The sequence below is a fragment of the Myotis daubentonii genome, chromosome 1 (assembly GCF_963259705.1).
Source record: "Myotis daubentonii chromosome 1, mMyoDau2.1, whole genome shotgun sequence".
In the NCBI taxonomy this organism is placed as follows: domain Eukaryota; kingdom Metazoa; phylum Chordata; class Mammalia; order Chiroptera; family Vespertilionidae; genus Myotis; species Myotis daubentonii.
The window spans coordinates 199,393,628-199,418,150 of NC_081840.1; the positions used below are offsets into that span (position 1 = coordinate 199,393,628).

At 50.9% G+C, this 24,523-nt stretch overlaps 1 protein-coding gene across 12 annotated transcripts in view; it reads right to left on the bottom strand.

Annotated features, from left to right (window-relative positions):
• The window catches only part of CRACD (capping protein inhibiting regulator of actin dynamics), a 231,202-nt gene that overhangs the window by 11,148 nt on the left and 195,531 nt on the right, over nucleotides 1-24,523 (bottom strand). For 6 of the 12 annotated variants that reach the window (XM_059670520.1, XM_059670560.1, XM_059670514.1 and 3 more), the window contains 5 exons: nucleotides 20,591-20,726; nucleotides 13,228-13,392; nucleotides 10,011-10,079; nucleotides 6,913-7,101; nucleotides 3,366-6,186 (listed from right to left, as the gene is read on the bottom strand). In XM_059670520.1, coding sequence (XP_059526503.1) covers nucleotides 3,366-6,186; nucleotides 6,913-7,101; nucleotides 10,011-10,079; nucleotides 13,228-13,392; nucleotides 20,591-20,726 — 3,380 coding nt within the window. The remainder of the gene's footprint in view (nucleotides 1-3,365; nucleotides 6,187-6,912; nucleotides 7,102-10,010; nucleotides 10,080-13,227; nucleotides 13,393-20,590; nucleotides 20,727-24,523) is intronic. The other 6 variants (XM_059670530.1, XM_059670579.1, XM_059670585.1 and 3 more) reach the window with 3 other exon arrangements.

Consider the following 24,523-nt stretch of genomic DNA (forward strand, 5'->3'; position numbering starts at 1 on the left):
GGCACCCAGAGGCTTGAGGCTCCATTCTGGGTCAGGGAACATGCCCGGGTTGCAGGCTCTATCCCCAGTAGGAGGCGTGCAGGTGGCAGCAGATGGATGATTCTTTCTTATTGCCCTTTCTCTCCCTCTTCTCTCTCTCTCTAAAAATCAATAAAACATATTATAAAAAACTAAAAATTGGTGTTCTGGTTCAGGATGGTGACATAGGGTCCCGAACCCCCTCCTCCCACAGACATACTGAGTCTGCAGCTACATACAGAACAACTGCCTCTGACTAAAATCCAGGAACTAGTTGAGTGACGCCTACACATTGGGCCAGTGGTTCTCAACCTTGGCTGCACATTAGAATCACCTGGGAATCTTTTTTAAATCCTGATTTCTGGGCCTCATCCTCCAGAAATTCTGTTTGTTACTAATGTTGTGGCCCCAGGTGATTCTAATGTGCAGCCAAGGTTGAGAACCACTGCATTGGGCAAATGAATAGGAGAGACTGAGACACAATTTCACCATAAATCCCACCCCAGGCATTGCAACTCACTACCTGGGGGATAAAAGGGGGTGGGGATGGACCCTACATTTGGTGCCCCAAATTCTAAGACTTCTGCCTGAGAGATAAGGCCCCCGAAATACCTAGCTCTGAAAGCCAACGGGGCTTGCTTCCAACTAAGGGACCTCTCTTAATGGGCTCCCAGGGACTCACTGTGGCTATCTCCCAGGGCCCAGTGCAGAGGCTGAAAGGAAAACCAAAGGCTGAAAAACGGGCTCTTCACTGTCAGGACAGACAGAAACCATCAGGGAGAAATGGTTTGGAAACTGCTGGTCGACAGTCCAGAAAACAGGGCAAGTGTAGGTTAAATCGGATAGCAGGGTGAGCAACCAACCAATACCCCTCAGGCCACAGGTTCTTTTCTCTGCAAGAACCACCCTAACCCTAAACAATTAGAAGAAATAAAAACAATCCCTCCCTAAAACACCTCAGGGGAGAATTTCTCCGAGATGTGAGACTTCTGGGCTATGGCCACACTTGGCCTGCTCTGCAAAACAGAAGTGAGAACTACTCTTAGGGGTCCCAAAGCCAATCCAAGTGGCCAGGGAGTGGTCCCAAACATCCGGTCTGAAGAGCCAAGAGGGGCAGCCAGGAGTGAAGGTGGCTCTACAACAGGGGTCCTCAAACTTTTTAAACAGGGCGCCAGTTCACTGTCCCTCAGACCGTTGGAGGGCCGGACTATAGTTTTAAAAAAAAAACTATGAACAAATTCCTACGCACACTGCACATATCTTATTTTGAAGTAAAAAAACAAAACGGGAACAAATACAATATTTGTATTTGCATGTGGCCTGCGGGCCATAGTTTGAGGACCCCTGCTCTACAATTTCTTTATTGGAGGGCTTCCCAGTGGCAAGCTGGTGGCGTTGTAGAGCATTTTGCATAAACCTGAGACCCAGCCAATTATTCAGGTAGAGGCCCCTAGGCCGGTGGAGCTGCTGGAAGCCCCCTACCTGCCTACTGTGGTATTGCTACTGCCCAGAGACAGCAGTTGATCTAGGCAAGCCCAGTCTTTACCCTCACTGCCCATCCCAATGACCCGGGCATCTTCATTCACTGGGGTATTTCATTGCTGTGGGCACCTTTAACTTGTGTTCGGTAAATATGAATGGGCGTGAGCCCCAGATACATAGCAGAATCAGTTCGGATTTCCAAAATGGTGAAGAAGAGTGGAAAAATGATGAGAAAAATTTGGGAGTGTCCTACATTAAATGACAGTGGGCCAGAAAAGGGGAGAGAGATGTAAGGGAGGCCCACCAGGTAATGACTGTTGGCAGAAACAGAAGACTGCCTCCATGCCTGAATGGACGCTGAAACGTCGCATCAGCTTCCAGATGGCGTTTATCTGAGGGACTTGGCGGATGGCCCAGACGCCACCACAGCTTGCTTACGCACGCGCTTTCGGACTGTTGTCCCACAGCCAATCCAAAAGTAGCAAATGCAGTGGAACCTCGGTTCTCAAACTTAATTAGCTCCGGAAGGCTGTTTGAGAAGCGATTTGTTAAAAAAACTAAATCATTTCCCCCATTTTAAAGAAATAATGCAAACTGAATTAATACTACCAGACGGCTGTACCGATTTTTAGGTAATTTCCACACAAAGGTGGAATATTGGCACTAGATGAAAGGTAGATGAAAGGTAGACCTATTTTCTACAATGTCTCCAAGTTCCATCTTATTCTAACCACTTGTTAGCATGTAACTAACATTTTTTTTTATATCATGTTGGTTTTTTCTCTTTAATGCTCAGGAGCCCAGGTATAGGGAACAGTTAGGTTCAGGGCCTCAGGTCGGGTAGACTTAATCCACTTCAGACCCCCCAAATGACTCCCTGTTTTAACCTTTCTTGTATACAGTAAATGTCTAATGTACTGTTTAATCCATAAACAAACACTGCTTTTCTTACATTTATTGAACCACCTGCTACTAGCCTTAAAGGAATCACTTTCAGCATTCATTCCAGGGATGTCTTTCAGGTCAGAAGCAGCGTATCTTTGCTTGTTCATATATCACTGCCTAGGAAATGCTGTCACTGGCCACCTGCTTTTCCTTTATCCAAATCAACAGTTTTTCTGCCTCTTCAATTGCCTGTGATCCTTGCTTCTTTCACACCCTTAGCAACATCAGCACCGTTGAGGGCCTCTTTATCTTTTAAGACTGTGCTAATCACCGATTTCACCAGCTACAAAAGCACTCTCTCCTTTGTTTGTTGCCTGAGAGATGCTTTTTGTCATGCTGAAGTATCAGCATGAATGGGTTGTCAGGTCAAAAACCGAAGATTGGTTCGACAACCGACATTTCTTTCTGTGAATAGCTTAGTTGGGAATCGAATTGTTCAAGATGGGAGACGTTTGAGAAATGAGGTGTCACCGTAATCCCTCCTTAGGAGCCCTGCACCTATCCCAGGACGTCTCTGCTTCACCTTTCCACCTTATCTATAGCCAAGGGAAAGCCTTTCGAAACCACTCACCTCGTCCTTCCCCACATCCATGGCCTGAAAAGCTCGGGGACATGCTTGTCTTCTCCACCTAGCCCTGCTGCTGCTGGTGGTTCAGAATGCTTGCCCCCGGCCCCTTTCCAGCCAGCATGTGGCTCAAGAAACTTTCCAAAAAGCTTTGGGCCACAAACGTTTCCTCTTCACAACAGTAAAGAGCCTCACTGAGATTCCCTCCCTCCAGGAATGGCAAGCGGGCTTCTCATGAAGGGAACTGCTGCCACTGGAGCGCCACTGGCTACTTCCAGCCTTGGGCAGCCTGGCTTTGGCTGTGACGCGGACAACCAGCTGGACAGAGGCAGTTTTCCCGACCCGGGCTACGTACCTTTCCTCCCGGCCTCGGGCGTTTGGGAAGGCTTCTCCTGTGGGGCTGCAGCTTTCCTCTCTGCTTCCGCCTCTTCCTTCTCTTCCCTCCTGGGAGGTGGTGGCGAGGGTGGCCCAGGCTCACGGCGCTCCTGGCCCTCCTTGCACAGCTCACTGGGCTCCGGGTCAGGCTTCCCCGGCCGCCGAGCCAGCAGCTCTACCAGGTAGGGCCTGCTCAGCTTGCAGAGCGGGGAGGTCGGTGGCGTCTGACCGGAGGGCTTGGGCGCCAGGGCTGGCTTCTGCGCCATCGGCATTCTGTTTGCTGCCTTGGTGAGCTCCGGGGCCGGGGTCTGGCTGCTGACCGGTGAGGGTCCAGGCTGGGCTGTGGGAGGGGGGCTGGAAGGGCTGACGGCAGAGTCCTTCCAGCTGCCGGGGCCTTGCTTGCTCTCTGCGGGGAGGGATGGGCCATCCTTAAGGGCCGGAGCACCCTCTGCCGCCTTCTCTCCATCCGTGCACGCTGGTGCCGGCGGCCCCCCCTCTGCACTGTCCCCAGTGCTGCTGTTCCTCTTCTTCTTCTTCTGCTCTGCCTGCTGGTCGCAGTGGAAGCGCAAGGAGTAGTTGGTCCTTCTCAGCTTTATCCCAAAAGGTGAGGAGGCCTTTTCCTCCCCACCTGGCAACGCGGGGTCCGGCTTTCCGGCGGTCTCACTGCCCGACGCGGTCACGGGCTCCGCCTGGGCCACTGCTTTCTGCGGAGGGTACGGAGGGCTCGGAACAAGGAAGGATGGAAGGTCTTTGGCAAATTTGCAGCCCTCGGTGGTGTCTGCTGGCTCCTGGCGCGCCCCTACATGCTCTGGGCCTTTCTGGGGCTCATCGCTCTCGGCAGCCAGGGGCGGGGGCGCTGCCTGGTCGCTGGCTCCCAGCCCGGGCCTTTTTCTCGTGCTTTCAGCTCCTGCGCTCTGTTTGGAGGTCTCTGCGCCCCCATCCGAGAACTTCTGCCAGGCAGGCATGATCGAGAACTTGGCGTTTCCTGGCGGGGTCTTCCGGAGGGCCCCCCGGGAGTCACAGCGGCCCCGGGGCGCGGGCTCATCCCCAGGCGGGGGCTGGTCTTTCTTGCCTCGCGGGTCGCCCTCCGCGCTCTTCAGGATGCGGGACCGAATGGATGCCCACTCGGCCAGGGCAGCCGCGCTGCTCGACTCCTGGGGGGGCCGGGCCTTCCCGCCGCCGGCCCGGGGGTCGGCCGGGGCGCGGGGTGGGTGGTCCGGGGTGGGGGCGTCCCCGTGCTTCTTTTCCTCCGATAAACCCAGCAGAGACTTGCACGCCGTGTCCTTGATCTGGCTCAGGTTGACGGCGGGGCCGCACAGCTGGGCCCCCGTGACCAGGATGGCCGTGTGGGGGATGCTCAGCGACGAGGGCAGGGCGTGGGGGGCCGGGCTGGCCCGGGGGGCCTTTGGCTGGTGGGGAGCAGAGGCTAGTCCCGCGTCTCTCGTGGGCGTCATGGGGCTCAGGTTGACTTTGGGGAAGAGAATCTGTTTCCCTCCCGAGGACACCTGGAAAGTGTAGGGCCGAGGCATGGTCTGCCGCTCCTCCACCTCCTGCCACCTCAGCTCCTCCACCCTGCGGTCTCTGTCCCCGCACACCCCTGGTTTCTGGGGAGGAGGCGTGCGGGCTTCGCTTCTCTCTTCCGGGCCCGCACACCCATCCTGCCCGCGAGCATCCCCCCGCTGCGCCTGCGGCTCTCCGGGGGGCTCAGCCTCGGGACTCTGCTTCCCGCAGGCGCTTGCTGCCTCGGCGTTCCCTCTTTGCTTCTCCGGCTTCAGGTGCTCTGGCTCCCCTGCACAGTCCGTCTGAAGCGGGCTCCTGTCGTCCGCCCCCAGCCCGCTCTCCTCCCCTCTCCGTGCTCCCTGAGGCTCCTTTTCCGCTTCCCGCCGCCGCTGCGCCTCCACTTCCTCCTGCCTTTTTCTCAGCTCTTCCCTTCTCCTTGCCTCCTCCTCTTCCCGCCTTCTGAGCTCCTTCGTCCGGTTCTCTTCTTCCTCCCGCCGCCTCTGATCCTCCTCCTCCTCCTCCTTCCGCAGCCTCTGTTCCTCCTCCTCCCGCCTCTTCCTCTCCTCTTCCTCCCGCAGCCTCCGCTCCTCCTCCTCCTGCTTCTTCCTCTCCTCTTCCTCCCGCAGCCTCAGCTCCTCCTCCTGCCTCTTCCTCTCCTCTTCCTCCAATCGCTGCTTCTCCGCTTCCCGCCGCCTCTGCTCCTCCAGTCTCCTGAGTTCCTTCAACTCTCTCTCCTCTGCTTCCTGCCGCCGCTTCTCCGCCTCCTGTCTGCTCCGCTCCTCCAGCTTCTCCGCCTCCTGTCTGCTCCGCGCCTCCAGCTCCTGGTGCGCGAGGCTCTGCAGCCGCTCAGCCTCTTCCTCCGGGGGCTCCTGCTCTCCCGCTTCCTGGGGCCCGCCCTCCTCTGGCTCCCTGCACTCTGGGGCTGGGCCACCTTGCTCCTCCAGCCTCCGCCTTTCCTCTGTGCACTGCCTCTTCCCTGCCTCTGGCTGTGGTTCTCCCTCCTCTCTCTCTTCCTCTCCTTCCTCCTCCAGGAGCTCCTGCCTGCGGTTCTCTTCCCAAAGCCGCTGCTCCAGCGCCCGGAGCCTCTGCTCCTCCAGGCGTCTCCTCTCGGCTGCCTCCGCCTTCTGCCGCTTGCACTTGGCCTCCAGTTCTCGCCAGTATTCTTCCTGGCATCTCTTCTCTTCCTCGGCGTCCAGAGGCTCCGGCTCCTCTTCGTGCCACATCAGCTTGTCTTCTCCAGGGTGTCCATTCTGGTCCAGGGACAGCCGGCTCGGAAGGCCTCCTTGTTCATTTGGTCGAGCCTAATGTTGGCAAGGGAAACAGAATTAGCTTTCTCCTTGTACACAGGTAACCATCCCTCATCCTTGTCACTATGCAGGTGGCCCTCTTACTCTCCTGGTTTGGGGACAGCCTTTTAAATGCCCTGGCATGGCCCCTGGGAGCCCCGTCCACTGACCTCCTGCCCTCGGACTGTGGCAAAAGGGAGCCCTTTGCTTTTCCGGACATGGGGTCAGGGAATGCAGCAGGGCCCTGCCATTTTAGGTGACTCTTAAGGGTCTTCCTTGCTTCTTTTTCACTTAAACAGCAGGAAATCCCTTTTGCTACTGCTCAGAGGGGTTGTTTTTGGGCTCACAACTTGGTCATTTCTCCAGGGGTTGTCTTGAGTTCACTAGAATGTAAGCTCCAGCTCTGTAAGGGAAGGGATTTTTGTCTGTTTTGTATTCTGCTGTATTATCACTAGGGCCTAAGTCAGTGTCATAATAGGTGCTCAATAAAAATGTGTTTGATGAGTAAAGGAGAAAAAGAGAAGGGGCAGTTCTAAGTATAGAGACAGGTAAACTCAGGCCCAGAGTAGATTGTGGGGGTGGCAGGAACACCTTCATGTTTACTCCCTTTATCTGTCATTCTCAAATTCCTTGTTCTTAATGTGAATACTCGCAGGAAAACCAATAGTCCAGTATTAGAAGAGAATTAGTGCCCAGCAAGCAAGGGCAGCTGCCTGGTCAGCTAGGATGGGCTCTACATACCCCGGCAAGTCCAAGTCGCCTGTGCTTCTTTGACACCCTCTGGTTTTTTGGCTTAACGGAGAGTTTGTGCTTGGCGGCACTGTTGTCCAAGCGAGCGATGGCCAAGGGGATGGCGTCCAGGTTGACACTTTCGATGGTGCCAGCAGAAGAGAAGTGCCTTTTTGGCCGAGAAGGTTTAGCTGGGGCTGCCTGTGGTGGAGATTAAAATATTTAATCAGCCCTGGCTGGTTTGGCCCAATGGATAGTTGGCCTGCGGACTGAAGAGTCCCGGGTTCAATTCCAGTCAAGGGCACATGCCCGGGTTGTGGGTTCGATCCCCAGTGAGGGGCATGCAGGAGGCAGCCGATCAATGATTCTCTGTCATCATTGATGTTTCTCTCTCTCTCCCCCTCTCCCTTCCTCTCTGAAATCAATAAAAAATATATATTAAAAAATACATATATAATCAGTCTGGATCAGAAAACAACCTGCAGGGAATCCGGGGAGGGAAGCACTTTTGGGTGCCTGTGCCTCACCCTGCCTAGTGAGGGGGCTCAATGGGACCGTGAAATGAGCAATGCTCTTGGAATCAAGACAGAATGTTAACTACTGGCTCTGCCAGTGCTATTTGCATGAGCCTGTAATGGTTATTTAACCTTCCAGGGACTAAGTTTCCTGCTCTGAATAACATGTGGATTAGATGAGGGGTTGACAAAACCTGAATCCGGCCCGCAGCCTGTTTTGGTAAAGTTTTGCTGACACACAGCCACACCCATCGGCATTGTCCGAACAGAACGGAGAGTCTCGTAGTTGGACCTTCTGGCCACAGAGTCTAAAACAAGTAGTACAGTGAGGCCGTGACTTACGAGTTTAATTCGTTCGGAGACCAAGCTCGTTAAGGAGCTCGTTAACTCAAATTACTCTATCACTCAATGCAAAAAAATAGGCAGAGAGACAGCTGGTATCTCAAAAAACTCGTTAGTCGGGACACTCGTAAGTCAAGGCCCCACTGTAGTTTGCTGAGCCCTGGACAAGCTCATCTCTAGACAAAGAACTGTTACCCTAAGAGCGTTCCTACTACCTCTGACCCTGTATGAACACACCTCTCCACCTTAGCAGGGAGGGTGTCTTTTTCATCTTCGTATCAGCCCACTTTATGCCCAAGCAGCAAATGTCATTTGGCAAGGGCTCAATAAATATTTAGTCAAGGAATGAAGGAACAATAACATCTCTGACTAGGGCATGAAATTTCTAACCCACAAACATGTGTTAGCACCATCACTCCAAAGTCACAGAGCACTGAGGGCCCTGAGAAGCTAAAGGGAGGAGCAGAAACTCGGAACACGCCAGGGAGAGGGCAATTCTTCAAAGGATGAGTTGTGGCACCGCTTGCTTGCAGTCTGTAACGCAGACGCCATCACTTAAGTACAACGGATGAACTGCACAGACTTAGTCAGAGGCTGTGGCTCAGCCTGAACCTGGAGGCCACAGTGGGCAGCGAAGGAAGGGCTCCTGGCCACACCACACACCACCCGAACATGCAGCAGAGGGCGCTCACAGCCATGTTGGAGCCAGCAGCTCTCAGGCACAGAGAGCAAAAGAGGCCACGATGCCCCTGACTGTGACCCAGCTCTTAAGTGCAAAGTCAGTGAGGTTTAGCCAAGGGTTTTGCTTTTTGCAGTCCCCTTCCATATTTACACATGAGAGCTGAGGCACCAAGCTAGCTCCATGAGCAAAAGGGATGCTCAGTAGATAACGTATGACAAAGAGCACAGACGTAAGGAAAAATAGTTCCAGCCTTGGGTCCCCTAGCTCTTATTTATTTATAGTTATCTTTCTAATACATATCATATCCTGAACTACTGCTGCAAAGAGATGAATTAGCCCATCCGGCGTGGCTGAGTGGTTGAGCATCTACCTATAAACCAGGAGGTTCCGGTTCGATTCTGGTCAGGGCACATGCCCTGGTTGCGAGCTTGATCCCCAGTGGGGGGCGGGGGGGGGGGCGTGCAGGAGGCAGCCAATCAGTGATTCTCTCTCACTGATGTTTCTATTCCTCTCTCCCTCTCCCTTCCTCTCTGAAATCAATAAAAATATATTTTTTTTTAAAAAAGAAAAGAGATGAATTAAACATTTATTTCCATAACTTAATAGGTACTTGAGTGCAAGGAGTTCGAATGAAATGTGACAGACTGAAGACATAGGTTAGCACTAGAGGCGAGATTTTTTTTTGTTTTGTTCGTTTTTTTGTTTGTCAATCCTCACCCAAGGATATTTTCCCATTGATCTTTTAGAGAGAGTGGAAGAGAGCGGGAAAGACAGACAGAAACATCAATGTGAGAGAAACACATGTTGCCTCCTGCACATGCCCCAACCAGGGCCCGGGCTGGGGAGGAGCCTGCAACCAGGGTACGTGCCCTTGACCGGAATCAAACCCGGGATCCTTTGGTCCACAGGTTGACGCTCTATCCACTGAGCCAAACTGGCTAGGGCTAGAGGCTGAGATTTAAATGCGAAGTTTTGTTTCTAGTTATGCCAGGTGGGTCTCTTCACCGTCTGGGTGGTGGCGTTGTCTTGGGCCGTCTCCTTCAGAAAACCCGGGACATACTCCTCTCCCTGTGCTGCCAGGCCCCGGGAGGGCACCCGCACCCTGCGTGGGTGAACTGTCCTCATGAGAGTGGACTGGCCTCTACAGAAGAGGCTCCCCAGGGCTCCCTGGACTCCTGCAGGTGGAGGCCCAGCTTTCAATGGCACACAGAAAGGTTAAAAACCATCTCCAAATAGGAGACTTTTTTCCTTAGAGACTTGGGTACCTTCAGGAGTGTCTTTTTCAACAACTTAGCAGAGTCTTAAAGTACATCACACATTTAGGCAGACTACCAACGCCTAGGGATCCAAACGCAGGCATGCTGGGCAGGTGGCTGTTTTTCAGAGCAGGATTCAGCTCCAGCAACTGCATCGCCATGGAAACAGACGCTCCAGTATCTACCACTGGTTGCAGTTGAAAGAAATTTAAAGTAATGGATGAAGGCAGCATTGATGAATGGGAAAATGAGGCAGAAGATTGTGGGGGGAGGAAAGGGGGGGGAAATTAACTATGTAAGTTCAAATCATGTTACCTTCTCTTCCATCTCACTTCTGGCTCCAGGCGGATTCGGAGGACTCGGAGAACTAGGCGTGTCACTAGACTGAAACAGTAAAGAGAGTGCTTGAGTCACACGCCAGAACGGGAAGCTTTGGGCAGCTAACCAGACACCGTCTGTGTTTGGAAGGGCCGCCCCCTCCTCCACACAGGGCGCAGCTGCCTTCAAAGAGCTGGCAGGGGTCACGGTGGGCACTTTGCTAATGTCCAGACTCCACAGGACTCCTGAGGCCCACAGCGTGCCCTCCCCTCCTCTGAGTCCAACACGATACCAGCTGGGCTGTCTCCAACCTCAGTCCCTGGTGTTTCCTGCAGCTGGGAGGATCCGGGGGCTGCCCTACAGCCAGGGTACCTGGGAGGCAGGGCTCCGACCTCAGAGCTTTGGCTTTGCTGGCTGCCTCCCACCCCCTTTACCTGCTAAGCCTCCCCCGCTTCTCTCTGAGAAGGAAAGAGGCCCCACCAATGCCACACCCAAAGGGCTGAGCCGAGAAGGTGAATGACCAGAGGAGGAGAAACAACTCAGGAAAGAAGGAAGGAAAAGGAAATGGCTGGAGATTCCCAACCGTGGCGTGGGCCTGCCCTGGGAACACCCTCAGGTCCGGCACCTGCACCTTCCTGGTGGCCCGCCACACCTTCTATCTGGTATCGCCAATATTTACAGAAGGGTCTACTGTCCCTTCCAGAGCGGTCCTGCCAGCCTGCCCTACCTCAGTCTGTTTTCTGCACCACACTTAGAAGCATCTTTAGAAAACACAAATCAGATTATGTCACTTCCCTGCTCCAAATTACTCAGAGACTTCTTACTTTAGAGTAGAGTTCACCCATTTCCCGTGGTCTGCAGGATCCGGCCCCTGATCCACGTGCTCCCCTCCATGGCCCCCCAGAGCCCAGGGGCCGCCCTGACCTCCTCCACAGGAGCTCAGCCCCTTCTCTGGGCCTCAGCCTTGCTGCTCCCTCTGCCTAGAGCACGCCCACCTCCTGGTTTGCTCTGGGCAGCACTGATCTTTCAACAAGTCACTCATTTTTCCATCACGTATTTTATTTCAATTTTTCTTGATCTGAAATTTTATATATATATATATAAATTTTATATATATATATACATAAAACAATTTCATTGATAAGTTTTGGGGTTTTTTTTTAAATCCTCACCTGAGGACATTTTTCCATTGATTTTTAGAGAGAATGGAAGAGAGAGGGGAAGACGGAGAGAAATATCAATGTGAGAGAAACATCGATTGGTTGCCTCCTGCATGCACCCTGACCAGGTTCTGGGCCGGAGAGGAGCCTGCAACTGAGGTACATGCCCTTGACCGGAATCGAACCCGGGACCCTTCGGTCCGTAGGCTGATGCTCTATCCACTGAGCCGAACCAACAAGGGCTCAAATTATTATATTGATCTTTGTTGACTTGTATGTTATCTGACTCTCATTACAACATAAACTACCAGGGAAGCCCCCTGTCTAATCTTGTTTACCTCTGTGATACCACAGCTGGGACAGAAAGCTGGCTGAACAAATGCCCTTCCCTCCCCCCAGGCGCCAGCACCTTGCACGTCTCGGGTTGTCAGTGACAGTGAGGCCCCGGGTGTCTTTGGGAAACCCCTGCCTGGAGGCTGATGGCTGCTGCCCTGGAGGCTGCAGAGGGCACGTCTGGCCACAGGGGGAGGAATGGGCCCATCCCTGCGTCACCTACAGGTGTGAGTGCCAGGAGCCATCAGGGCAGGCCCAGGCAGAGATGAGCAACAGGCAGGGGCATCCTTTTCTTTCCTTTCGCACTTTGCTCTGCAAGTTGCTCGTCTTTCTTCCTGTCCTTAGGCCATGTTAGCCTAAGCAGGACAACAAGCAGGACTGCTTGGTGGGAGGGATGCCCATTTTAGTGACACTCAACCTCACCCGGGCACCTTGGAGGCAGAGTTCGAGGATGCTCCCAGGCAGGAAGACTTGGAGCTTTGCCTGGAGAACTCCTCACTCCAGCTCCTCCTTCCAAAAGAGGCCTGAGGGTGTCCCTTCTGCTGCTGGAAGGCCTCGAATTTCAGGATATGCTCACCCTAGTTTTTTCAGTGTCAAAAGACCAAATTTAGCCCTAGCTGGCCTGGCTCAGTGGTTAGAGCAGGGGTGGGCAAACTTTTTGACTCGAGGGCCACAATGGGTTCTTAAACTGGACCGGAGGGCCGGAACAAAAGCATGGATGGAGTGTTTGTGTGAACTAATATAAATTCAAAGTAAACATCATTACATAAAAGGGTACGGTCTTTTTTTTCAATAGTTTTATTCATTTCAAACGGGCGGATCTGGCCCGCGGGCCGTAGTTTGCCCGCGGCTGGGTTAGAGTGTCAGCCCGAGGAATGAAGGGTTGAGGGTTCCATTCTGGTCAAGAGCATGTACCTTGGTTGTAGGCTCAATCCCCAGGCGGGTTGAGGCGTGTGTGGGAGGCAACCAATCGTTGTGTCTCTCTCACATTGATGCTTCTCTCTCTCTCTCTCTTTCTCTCTCTCTCTCTCTCTTTCTCTGTCTCTCCCCCTTCCTTCCACTCTAAAAAAAAATCAATGGAAAAAAATATCCTTAGATGAGGATTAACAACAACAAAAAACCCAACAAATTCAGAGAGGGCAGTGCTGGACCCGTGGCACTTTCCACACTCAGTACCCTTCACTCAGTAACTGGTCTGGTTGAGATGTGCTGTCTTGTTGACCCACTTCTTTCTTGTCTTATTTCCCTTTAAATCAGTCCAATCCAACAAACGATTACTGGGGAGACAGAGATGTGTAAGATGCAGTTTTGTCCTCGAGGAACTCAATGTTCAGAGACGGAGAGAAAACTGTTAGGCGGATGTAGACACTGAAGGGCTCCGGCCGGACAGGACGTGCTGAGGGCGCACAGCAACGGCGCGGAGGAGACAGCACAGCGTGGCTTCCCAGGCCTGAGGCTCAAGGAGCACGTGGAAGACCCCGGGAAGAGCACGTGCAAAGGGCATGGCCCAGCTCCCCCCCCCCCCCCCCCGCCCCCGCCTCTGGATGGTCCCGCTGCAGATGAAGGCACCTGCCCACGAAGTCCTCTCCCTGGGCCACTCAACAGAAAAGCCTCTCCCCCTCCCCCTGCCTGCAGACCCCAGGGCCAGCGGCTGCCCCTGTCCACTGCCCAACGGCCTCCCGGGTTATTCGCAGTCGCGTCCTTGCCCAGCGGGGCCTCACTTTGTTCTCGGCGTCTGGGAGGATGAGGTCCTGCTGAGTCACAGGTTCCATGGGACTGGCCAGGAGCGGGTCCCCTTCCAGGCTGGCCTCCCCGCTGTCTGCCCTCTTCAAGGGCGTGGCACTGGGCGCCGGCTGCCCAAACTTGATGTTCTTGCCCAACTGTCGCTGGAGAGAAACACAAGAAAGACGTGCTGAGGCGGTGAAGCAGCTCGCAGGAACCGCAGCCAGGGTCCCTGCGTGTCTGGTTGGCCTGAGGCACGCTCTGCGCACGGCTGCTCTCCAAACACTGCGCCAGTGACCGCGAGGCAGCCCTACAGTAAGCGAGTGCGTCTCCAGCCTCGGTTCCTTTCCCCTCCCGCCTTCCAGCCGCGAGCTCTTTGCACCCAGCCACCCTCTTTCATGGAGATGTCACTTTTCCAGGGGGCAGAAAGCCCAGTTTCTGGACCAAAAGTTGGGATATGTGTTAGGACAAAACATTTTTGATTGACCTCAAAATCAATTTATAGGAAAGGTCTGTTAAAAATATAAAAATTGTATAGAAAAATGGTCCCATGAAATGCAGGAACCCCTGGGGGAAATCCAGATCCTAGTGGCTGCAACGAGGGAACTGCCAGCCCCCTTTGGACACATTCCCCCGGAATAGCTATGCTTTGGCCACCTCCCTCACCAGCTTGAACGCCGTGTTCTGGGCACAGTGGGTATCACTGCCAGGGCCAGCACCTCTTTCCAGGGTCAATGCTGAAGCCCTGGGAGGGGCAGAATCCTGTCCTGCCACCAGGACCTCTGCTTTGCCCTCGCTGTGGCTGCCCACTGTGAACCAGGGGCCGGCAGACACCACGTGGGGAAGGGACAGAGAAGTCGGCAGCAGAAAAGCACTGAGGAGGGGCTGCATTCCAGTGGGTGTGGCTCACCCGGTAGGGAGAAGGGGTGGGAAATCAGGGGGTACAAATCAGGAAGAAAAATAGTAAGTTTTTGGAATTAGAGAAAAGCCAGATTAGAAAAGGAAATATATTCCCGGAAGAAAAATAAAAACAATAGCTAAAGAAAGGGCAACATATTTAAGGGGCCGTGGCAGAGAAAATGAACGACATTCAGGAGGAAAAGGCCGTAAGCATGGCGGTCTGAGAGACCACGGCATCGAGGGTGCTGTGCAGCCCGCTTACTGCCTTCGTCTAGAGCAGGGCTTCAACCCCGGCACCTGGCCTTCTGGGCCGGTAACTCTTTGTTGTGGGGAGCTGTCCTATGCATGATGGGCTGTTTAGCAGCACCCATGGCCTCTGGACACCAGATGCCAGTGGCAAGCCCTCTTTCCCCAGCAGAGGCAACATCTCCAGATGCTGTCCCATGTCCCCTGGGGGGTAAAATCGCCTCCGGCTGAGAACTGCTGCTCTAGAGCTACGTACTTGGGTTTCATAGTCCTCTTACGCCTCAAAAAAAGAGAGACAGAGGAGGTGATCTGATTTTTATCTTTAATTGGGTTAATATTTAATCCCACAGAGCTGCAAAGAACCTTAGCAATCATACAGTCCAACCCCTCACGCTGCAAACAAATCAGCGGTCCAGCAGGGAGAGGTGACTGGCCCCAGCTGATGGAAAGAATGAGTGGCCCCAAAGGAATTTGAATCTAGGTCTTCAAAAACCGCTTTCAGTGTTATTTTCATTGCACGCCACTGGCTCTTATAAACTTGACATCGCACTTCCTTCTCACAGGGGCGAGAATAAAAACATGAAGCAGCATTTTTATACCTTACTGAAGTTTCCTGGCTGAGAAGCCCTCAAAGGGAATGCCCCTCCTCCCTCTGAACTCAGGGTACCAAACCCACCCACTGCTGCCCAGCTCCCCCTTAGCCTTGCACGATGTGTGGTGAGATTGCAGAGACATGAACGAGATGAGCCTAAGACTCCCCCGCTCCCCGCCCCCGGCACCCCTCCCCGCACCCCAGCATGCCAAGTCAGGCGCACAGGAAGACAGGACATGTGTGTGACCTGAGCCTGGCTCCCCAACCCCACAGGAAGGCGCACATATCGAAGCCTGAGGCCAGCCAATGAAATACAGCCTGAGCAGCCTGAAAGGGTTTCGGGGAGGAGAAGGCTGAAAGGGTGTCTTCCAAAAACAAGTTTAGCAGGAAGCGGCAGTGAGTATCCACTCTGAGCAGATCAATTCGCAGGCACGTTCGAACAGCCGATGGAATCAGACAGAGAGACACGGTGCTGACAGTCACGGCCGTCTCACCCTGCTGCCCGGTGGGAAGGGCTGGGAACTGGGCAGAAGAGGAGGGAATGGTTCCTGTGTGCGGGAGTCCTGGCCCGGCCTTGGGTTCACCCGCCACCCCTCCTCTAGGAGTGTTGGCCAAGACTGCAAAGGGTTCTAAACCCTGAGACACACACCTCCAGCTGTCAGGCTCTGCCGTCCACTCGGGCTCCTGGAGGAGGACATGAGGGGACTTCCGTTCACAATGGAAAGAGTACTTCTGTAACTAGCTCGCAAGGAGAGCCTGGCCTAACACGATAGTGCCATTTCGTAGGGATTTTTGCCACCATCACTAAAAGGAAGGAATGTGCCGTTATTTTACTACCTTGGCGCCCCTTTTAGAATACTGGTGTTGGTCCATCTGATTCTTAGGGGACAAAAAAGAACATGGCAAAATGGAATCACAGTCTCCCAAAGATGGGATGGCTACCATGGCTACCAATGGGAAAGGAAGGAGAAAATGGAAATCAAACCAAACCTGAGTAAGAACAGGACAGAGAAATAAGGACCATGGGACAAAGCTGGGAAAGGGACAGAGCAGTGTTAAGAAATGAAGTGGGAGGTTAGAGAAAAGAGGCCAACAGAGAGGAGGGTGCAGGGTCCGAGGAAATGCATGGAGAGGAGTGACGAGGGCCTAGGAAGAGTTGCACACCTGACTGCAGGCACCAGCTGAGGCTGGGGTGTGTGTGAGTGTGTGTGTGTCAGGGGGCAGGGGGATGCAGATATCAAAGGGTTGATATGTCACCGACATGCTCATCCTGCCAGAAGAAACACGCTGTTGCCTTTGTCAGTGACAATGTGCATCTCCGTAAAGCAGCTGATTCAGAGAAAATGAGTGCAGGCTGGTGGCTAGGGGGCCTAGGAGGAGGCAGTGGGGTTGGAGGAGGGGAGGACTCAGGTCATCAAAGAAATGATGGCCACCGTTTAGGGATAGGGCAAACCTCTCTGCCCAGACCAAGGGCTGTTTCTTCACAGACACTCCCTGCAGCTGTCAGAAATGAGACCTATGGCCAGGCAGGACTTAGGGACCAAGGTCAGGCAGGACTTAGGGATCAAGGCCAGGCAGGACTTGGGGCCCAAGGCCATGGTGGCTGATCCTCAGGCTCTCGAGGTCAAGGCTCCAGCACCTGCACACTCCCCCTTCTCTGCGGTCCTGCTCCAAATGCTCTTCCTTCAGCTGACTGGACGGAGACGGGGCTGTCACCACACTCTGCGACTTGTTGACAGTGAAAACGGGACTGCTAACCCTACTTGGCAATCTTAGGTGTGGTGTGAACTGAATACAGGGATACGTGTGGCTTTTGTGTGTGTGTGACTATCTCTGCCCACTATTCAGGCACTGTTACAGAGAAACTGACATAAGCAATCACTGAAAAACGGACTGCCACGGCGAGCCTGCCCTTACGTTACAGGGGAAGAAACTACCACACTCCCTCCACCTTCCCACCCCCCGGCCTCCCCAGTACCCATGGATCCTTATACAGCCTGCGATCATAGCCAGAGGGGAGAGGGGAAAGCTGTGCCTTATCCCGTGAGTCCATGCTGCGTGTGGCTATGAATGTTGCTACTGTTGAGCCTGGAATGTGAGCGAAAAGGGACTATATTTTATTCACTCAAACGGGGCCATTTTGTTGTAATATGGAATGCTGGAGAATGATGCTATAGGAATGCACATCCATATTGATGAGGCTCTTCTCATGGTGTGGGAATTCCAAGCATGTCATAGCCTGCAGCTCGCACACTGCCAGTGTTTAGAGTCCCCCAGATTTCTCATTCTTCAGACCACGTCTGTAAGAATAAAGTGGAGGAAAATGAAGTTGCTGTCTTCTTGAGTGAACTATGGATACTCCCACAGTTCAAACAAGCTAAAAAAAACAACCCCAAAAAACAAACAAAAAAAAAAAGAGGGGAAAAAAAAGAGAAAGCATATGGATTTACAGCCTGCTCCATGAAGTGGCTAAGTGCAGGTGTTTATTCCTTGCATCCTCGATAGGTGTCAAAATCCTCAAGCAAATGACACTGGCATTTTTCCATGAAATCCAGCTCAGCAGGAGACAGTAGCTACTGAGGATGGAGGTTTTCCCTCCCGAGCTAAATAGCTTGTGGACTAATGGGCCCAAGCATTTCTGACAAAGGGGTGGTATAATTCTACAAACTGTCTGCAGGCTGCGACTGTGGTGTTCCAGAGGCTTATCATCAGTTGGTAGATACTTCCCAGCCCGGTCTGATCTAAGATATGCAGGTACCTCTCTGATCTGTGCTCTGGCAGCGCCAGGAAGGAAACAGGACTTTGTAGTCCAAATGCAAGGAAGGGCAGAGCTGACAAAGCCACTCCGTGCTACACCAGATGAACAGTGACTCCATCGTTCACCACAGACGATTGTGCAGGTGGCCGATTTACTCCATTCAGAAAAGTGTAGGCTGGTGTGTGCTGGATTCAGTCGTTCCGTACTCAGTAGAGATACTAACCGGCCCGGTGCAACACAGGACAGTTTTAGCTGAGATGACGACATGTGGCCACTAGAGGGCAACCTTTCCAAATGCATTCATTTACAGGCACTGTTCTGGGGGTTCCCAAGGGCTGGGAAGTTTCTTAAGCCAGAGAAAAATGTGTTTTCTTTTGTCTTAAATGGCATTCCAGGAAAAATCTAATTTCAAAGGAATGTCTTAATAATGGAGGCTAATGAGCTTGCCAAGACTTTTACTGTCAAATAGGTTTATCCATTACTCGTCTCTCTCTCTTTAAAATAAACACACGCAGATACACAAAGACAATTTCAGACATTTAAAAAAAAAACATTCATGCCTCTGACATAACTAAACACCCTCATTCCATGCTGGAGCCTATGAAGGGCGGTCTTTTATGCTGCTTAGTAAGCATCAATGCCAGCATAACATTGTCATGAAAAAATGCAAAGCATTCATGCAACTTAATACAGTTAACTACTATTTCTACGACTTACCAGGAACATACTGCTTAGTCGACTGAAAAATAAAGCACAGTCTTTTGGGGGTGATACAGTTACATCTTATGTCACTCCAAAAATTACATTTCCTATGACAATGGTCCCCATTTCCCTCCTCGAAGAGCAAAGCCCTTTATTTTATTTTATTTTTTAAAAAATATAACTATAGAGCTGTAAGGAAGCTCATGATTCCATACAACAGAAGCAAAATTATGAAAACCTCCTATGAGTAGCTATCACCAAAAGAGAGCACGCGAATTATATAGTTATTTTACTTTACTTACATTTCCTCTTCCTGTGTTAATTAATACAATTGTAGCTTCGGGGAAGTTGGTTGTTTTACATTTTATTAATGGTGAGATCAGATTCTTTAAAATTGTGCCTAGTAGGATGAACAGGCAGTCACACATTGCACTGAGTTTCTACATTTTCAATACTGTAGAATCCCATACCATTTACAACTCCAAGTCCACTTGGCGTGGCAGTGGCATGTGCTATAATGTACTAAGTGAACTCTATCTAAGTTTAAAGAACTCCTCATAAAACACAGCTGTTTCATGGACTGGAATCTGTAAGTCACTCCTTTTAGAAAGCAGATATGATAAGCCAGGGGTTCAGAGAGCACAGCCAGCAGGAGCCAAGAACGTAGCCTGGTTAGGAAGTGGCGGAGCCTGGAGGCAGTGCCCAGGTTAGCTCTGGGGCAGGACGATGGCCTTGGGCAGTAGGAATAAGGACCTGGGCGCGTTGGGCGCGGTGCCAGGTGTGGGCTCTTTCCCTGCTTGCCATATGCTGCATTCGGCTGAGAGTGTGTGGGGAATATGTGACCAAACTCTGATCACCAAATACGTAGCTAGTGTTCAGTAGAAACAAGAGCATTTCAAGAAAACAGAAAATCTGAGTACAGTGCTTCATCTTGTCAGCAGCTACTCAAGCCAGCTGTTCCCTTTTTTTTTTTTTTTTTTTACTCACTCACTCACTCTTGCAGACTTACAGACAGAGGGAAACCAGCACACCAGAGTCCCCTGTTCATGATCTGGATCGCCTCCAGGCACCCTGTCTCAGAGAAGTGCCTGCTTAGGCACTTCTGTCAGGCGAGTGAATTCTTCCCAGCAATCAGGCAAACCTACACAGTCAGATCCCAGGTGTCTTCACTCCCTTGCTTTTCTCGGAGTCCCCATGAGCTGAATCACTTTTGGTGAAGAATTATTTTATGATACAGTTGACCCTTGAACAATGCAGGGGTTAGGGGCGCCAACCCCCATGCAACTGAACATCCACACGTAACTTCTGACTTTCCCAAAACGTAACTACTTATAGCCGACTCTTGACCAGAAGCCTTACCAATCACATAAACTGATTATTAACACACATTTGTATGTTTTATGTATTATATACTGTATTCTTACAATAAAGGAATCTAGAGAAAAGAGATATTATTAAGAAAATCATAAGAGAAATACATTTACAGTATTTATTGAAAAAAAAATCTGCGCATAAGTGGACCCATGCTGTTCAAACCCTCGCTGTTAAAGGGTCAACTGTACTTCCATGATTAAGGAGTTACCACCTGAGTTAATTTTATGTAGGAAAACTGCCCAGCTCTGCAGCTGAACAGGGGTGGGGTGGGGTGCCCTAAGAGTTTCCCGGTATTCCTCTGAGGCCAGGTGGCTCGGGGGAGCCAGATTTATGCGCACAACAGAGTAAGAGGCTCAGCATTCACGCTCCAAGCAGGGAGGCTTGGAGAGTGAACACTTGCTGTGCAAACCATCCACAGACAGTCAGCCCTGAACTTGGGGATCATGGCCAACACTTCACGGTTAATGACTCCTCCCATCCGAGTCATGCAGCTTCTCTGGGGTACCTGTCCTCGTAATGCCCACTCAACACGGAGGGAACAGTTTGAGAGAACAGGAGAGGGGGTGTTATGAAGGTGGGTACAACGGTGACAATGTACCTCTCAGAGGGGACAGAAGGCTTAGAGAACTGACTCCAGTTCCAAAAAAAAAAAAAAAAAGGCGAAAATTCTCCCCAGGAGCTCCCGCTGGACCTCCCCATCCGTCACTCAGGGCTAAGCTGGGCATCCCCCCACCCCCTCCACAGCCAGGCCCTCCTGCGGCTCTAACCTTCCAGTCTCAAGCTGTCTTACCTGAAGAGTTTTGACTTTGCCCAGGATGTTGTCCTGTGACATTGCTTGAACTGTCTGCTCACTTTCTGCTCCCCCATCAGGGATAAAAATACTGTCATGGGAAAACGCCCGGGCTCCCAAAGAATAGTTGAAGAACCTGGAATGCAAATCACGTGCTTCGTTTTATGAGGATGATAAAATTTCTTTTGGCAGCTAGTGTCCTGTTCCTCCTGAGGCGGGGACTCCACCCACATCCCTGTCTCGCCCAGCTCTGTGTCCTTTTCTGCTATGGGTCAGCCAAGTGGCTGGGCAGACGGAAGGGTCCCACAGGAATAAGGGAGCATGCCTCCAACACAGCAGCGTTCCAGGGCCGCTCACGGAGAACGCAGGCAGCTCTGTATGTGTCGAGGCCCTGGCAGAAGGCACCGCCGAAACCTTAACTGGAGGGGCCTTCCCCTGAGGAGCCATCACTACCGGTTCTACCCCAGCAGGTCCTGTCAACCAGCACTTTTTAAGTAACATTCAGATCTAGAAGAAGGAAGAGACACGCATTTCTTTCTTTCAGATTACAATAAAATTAGAAGACAGCTCTATACATCTAAACCAGTGGTTCTCAACCTTCCTAATGCCGCGACTCTTTAATACAGTTCCTCATGTTGTGGTGACCCCCAACCATAAAATTATTTTCGTTGCTACTTCATAACTATAACTTTGCTACTGTTATGAATCATAATGTAAATATCTGATATGCAGGATGTATTTTCATTGTTACTAATTGAACATAATTAAAGCATAGTGATTAATCACAAAAACAATATGTAATTACATATGCATTTTCCGATGGTCTTAGGCGACCCCTGTGAAAGGGTCGTTCGACCCCCAACGGGGTCGTGACCCACAGGTTGAGAACCGCTGATCTAAACCAAGGACTAGAATTGCTGATAGGGTCTACAGGAATAAAGAATCTCTCTCGCAACTGCCTAGAAATTCAGAGACAGGGGAGAGAATGTGGATCGGGGCAATCCTGATGGGCCTCCTGCACTGATCAGCTTACAGGAGGCAGGTGGCCAACAATAAACACTTCAGGACCCGGCAGAAGTCCTGAAGTCCGGACTTCTACCTGACAGGGAAGTAGAGGCAGGGCAACCTGTAGGAACGGGAAGCAGCAAAAGCCAACTGCTCTTCCTTGATCTGGGAAACAAACTTATTTCTGGGGAATCCACATCCAGGCTGTTCACAGGGCAGGCAGAATCGCATACCCTTCAGGAGGCAAGGCAGGCACTCTTCCATGCCCCCCAGGGTGAGAGAATGCCACTCCCCCCCTCCTCCCCTCCCCAGAAAGGGGCCCATTGGAGGTTGTATCAGGGACCAAGTGCCAAATGCAGTGGGCAGGGTCCCAACCAAGGGAAGACCTAGTTGGGCAGACTGAGCACCAAATCTAATTTGCCAAACCACAGGCAGCATGGTGAGAAAGCACATGAGGCTAAGAAACAGAAGACCTGGCTGTGAGCCTCCTGGCTATGTAACAACGATGAGGTCCGGAAAGGTGAAGAGAGAGAACTGATCAAGACAGAGCTGAAACAGAACTCAGGCTCCTCACTCACAGCTGACGGGGGCTTCCGTTTGAACACAGTGTTCATAGATGTCTGGATGTCTTTGGGAGCAAAGATGCTATATGAACAACAGCTGCTGGCCCATGACAAGACAGTAATGCTACGAGAGTCCCAGTTCACCCACAACTGCAAATCTTATACAAAATAAGGTAAACCGATTTTATTGCTTAAACACCAAATCTGTTAATAGCAAATAGGATTCCAGCATCCATGAATTTTTTTCATATTTACATAATACTGACTGAGACTTTTTTTACTGTGGTAAAATACAGTATATAGAACATAAAATTTACCATTTTAGTTATTTTTTAAAATTTTGTTTTATTGCTTAAAATATTACAAAGAGTAGTACATATGTCTCCTTTCCACCACCCCCCTTGACCTTCCCCCGGCCTCCCCTACCCCCAGTGTCTTGTGTCCATTGGTTATGCTTATATGCATACTTACAAGTCCTTTGGTTGATCTCTTACTGCCGCCCCCCACCCCCCAACCCTCCCCGGCCTTCCTGCCATTTTAATCATTTTTAAGTGTACAGTTTAGTACCATTAAGTACATTCATATTGTTATTCAACTATCACGACCATCCATCATCCTAAACTGAAACGCCCATACTCATTCAACAATAACTCTTCATTCTCCCTCCCTCCAGCCCCTGATAACCATTATTCTCCTTTCTATCTCTATGAAATTAGACTCTCCCATGTACCTCATATAAGTGGAATCATATAATATTTGTGCTTTTGTGTCTGGTTTATTTCACTTAGCATAATAGCCTCAGGGTTCATCCATGTTGTAGCATGTGTCAGAATTTCATTCCTTTCTAAGGCTGAATAATTCTGGGAGATATATATATATATATATATATATATATATATATATATATATATATATATATATACACATACACACACACACACACATCTATATATCACATTTTGTTTATGCATGTACATTTGAGTTGTTTCTACCTTTTGGATATTGTGAACAATGCTGCTGTGAACACTGATGTTTTAATCAAGATTTTAAAAAATGTATGAATGAAGCATTATGACGCATAACTATGTGTAGACATGGCTGAAAGAGTAGGTAGGTGTTCCATAACTCCTCATTTCACACCAAAGGTTTGATATCACTTCCATATCCTCTACCCACATTAAACAGTCACTATCTATAAAGATTAGTAGAGACTATGGGACAAAAGAAGAAAAAGGAGGAGGAGGAGGAGGAGAAGGAGATCGAGGAGGAAGAGAAAGAAGAAAAGAAGAGAGGTGGCAGGAGGTGGAGGAAAATGAGAAGAGTAAAAGAAGAGGAGGAGAATCCTTCATGTCTGCCTAAAATCCTGGGAAATTCTGAAATGCAGAACTAGTAGTTGAAAAGCTGATTGGGTGTCTGATTCTCAGAGCAGCAGCCCCTGGGTTCCATCTCCACCCCTCCGCCATGGAGGTTTAAACACCAGGAACAGGACCTACTGACAGGAGAACAGAGGCTTCTAAATCTAAGAGAAGGTGTATTAGCACTAAGACGACTTGGAGTGGCTTAGCGGGTCCTACGTCTTGGTACATTTAAGCCCTCGCACCTAAGTCAATATGGCTTTGGAAGGACAGGAGAAAAGAGACGCTGCTGTTTCTCCCCTCCTCCACCTCCTCCTCTTTTACTTCCCCAGAGATCGCAGAACTGTCATAATTCTACCTAGAAGCTATAAGAAAGCGTCTTAAAAATCAACAATACAGTACTCATGGGCACACGTTGGCAGCACACAGACCAAAACACAGGGTTGTTTGAAGGGCCTAAAAGATGTGAGTGATCCCAGGAAACCCAGCTGAGGCCCCGATGGGTTATCCCACTCTGCTCTAACGCACAGACATTATTATGCTAATGATCAGCCCAAACCAGTGGTCGGCACACCGCAGCTCTCTCGAGCCACATGCGGCTCTTTGGCCCCCCCGAGTGTGGCTCTTCCACAAAATACCACGTGCGGGCGCGCACGTACAGTGCGACGGAAACTTTGTGGCCCATGCGCAGAAGTCGGTTTTTGGCCTGGGTGAGTCTATTTTGAAGAAGAGGCGTTAGAAGAAGTGGGGGTACGTTCGCTGAGGTCGACCCTTCAGATTGAGGACGTTTTTAGCAAAAGCCAGCTTAGGAGTACCCTAATTAAGTTAATAACAATGTACCTACCTATATAGTTTAAGTTTAAAAAATCTGGCTCTCAAAAGAAATTTCAATCGTTGTACTGTTGATATTTGGCTCTGTTGACTAATGAGTTTGCTGACCACTGTGCCAAACGCAACATAAAGTTCATACTCTTTAAGCTTTTATTTTCATTATTATTTTCTATGTTGAA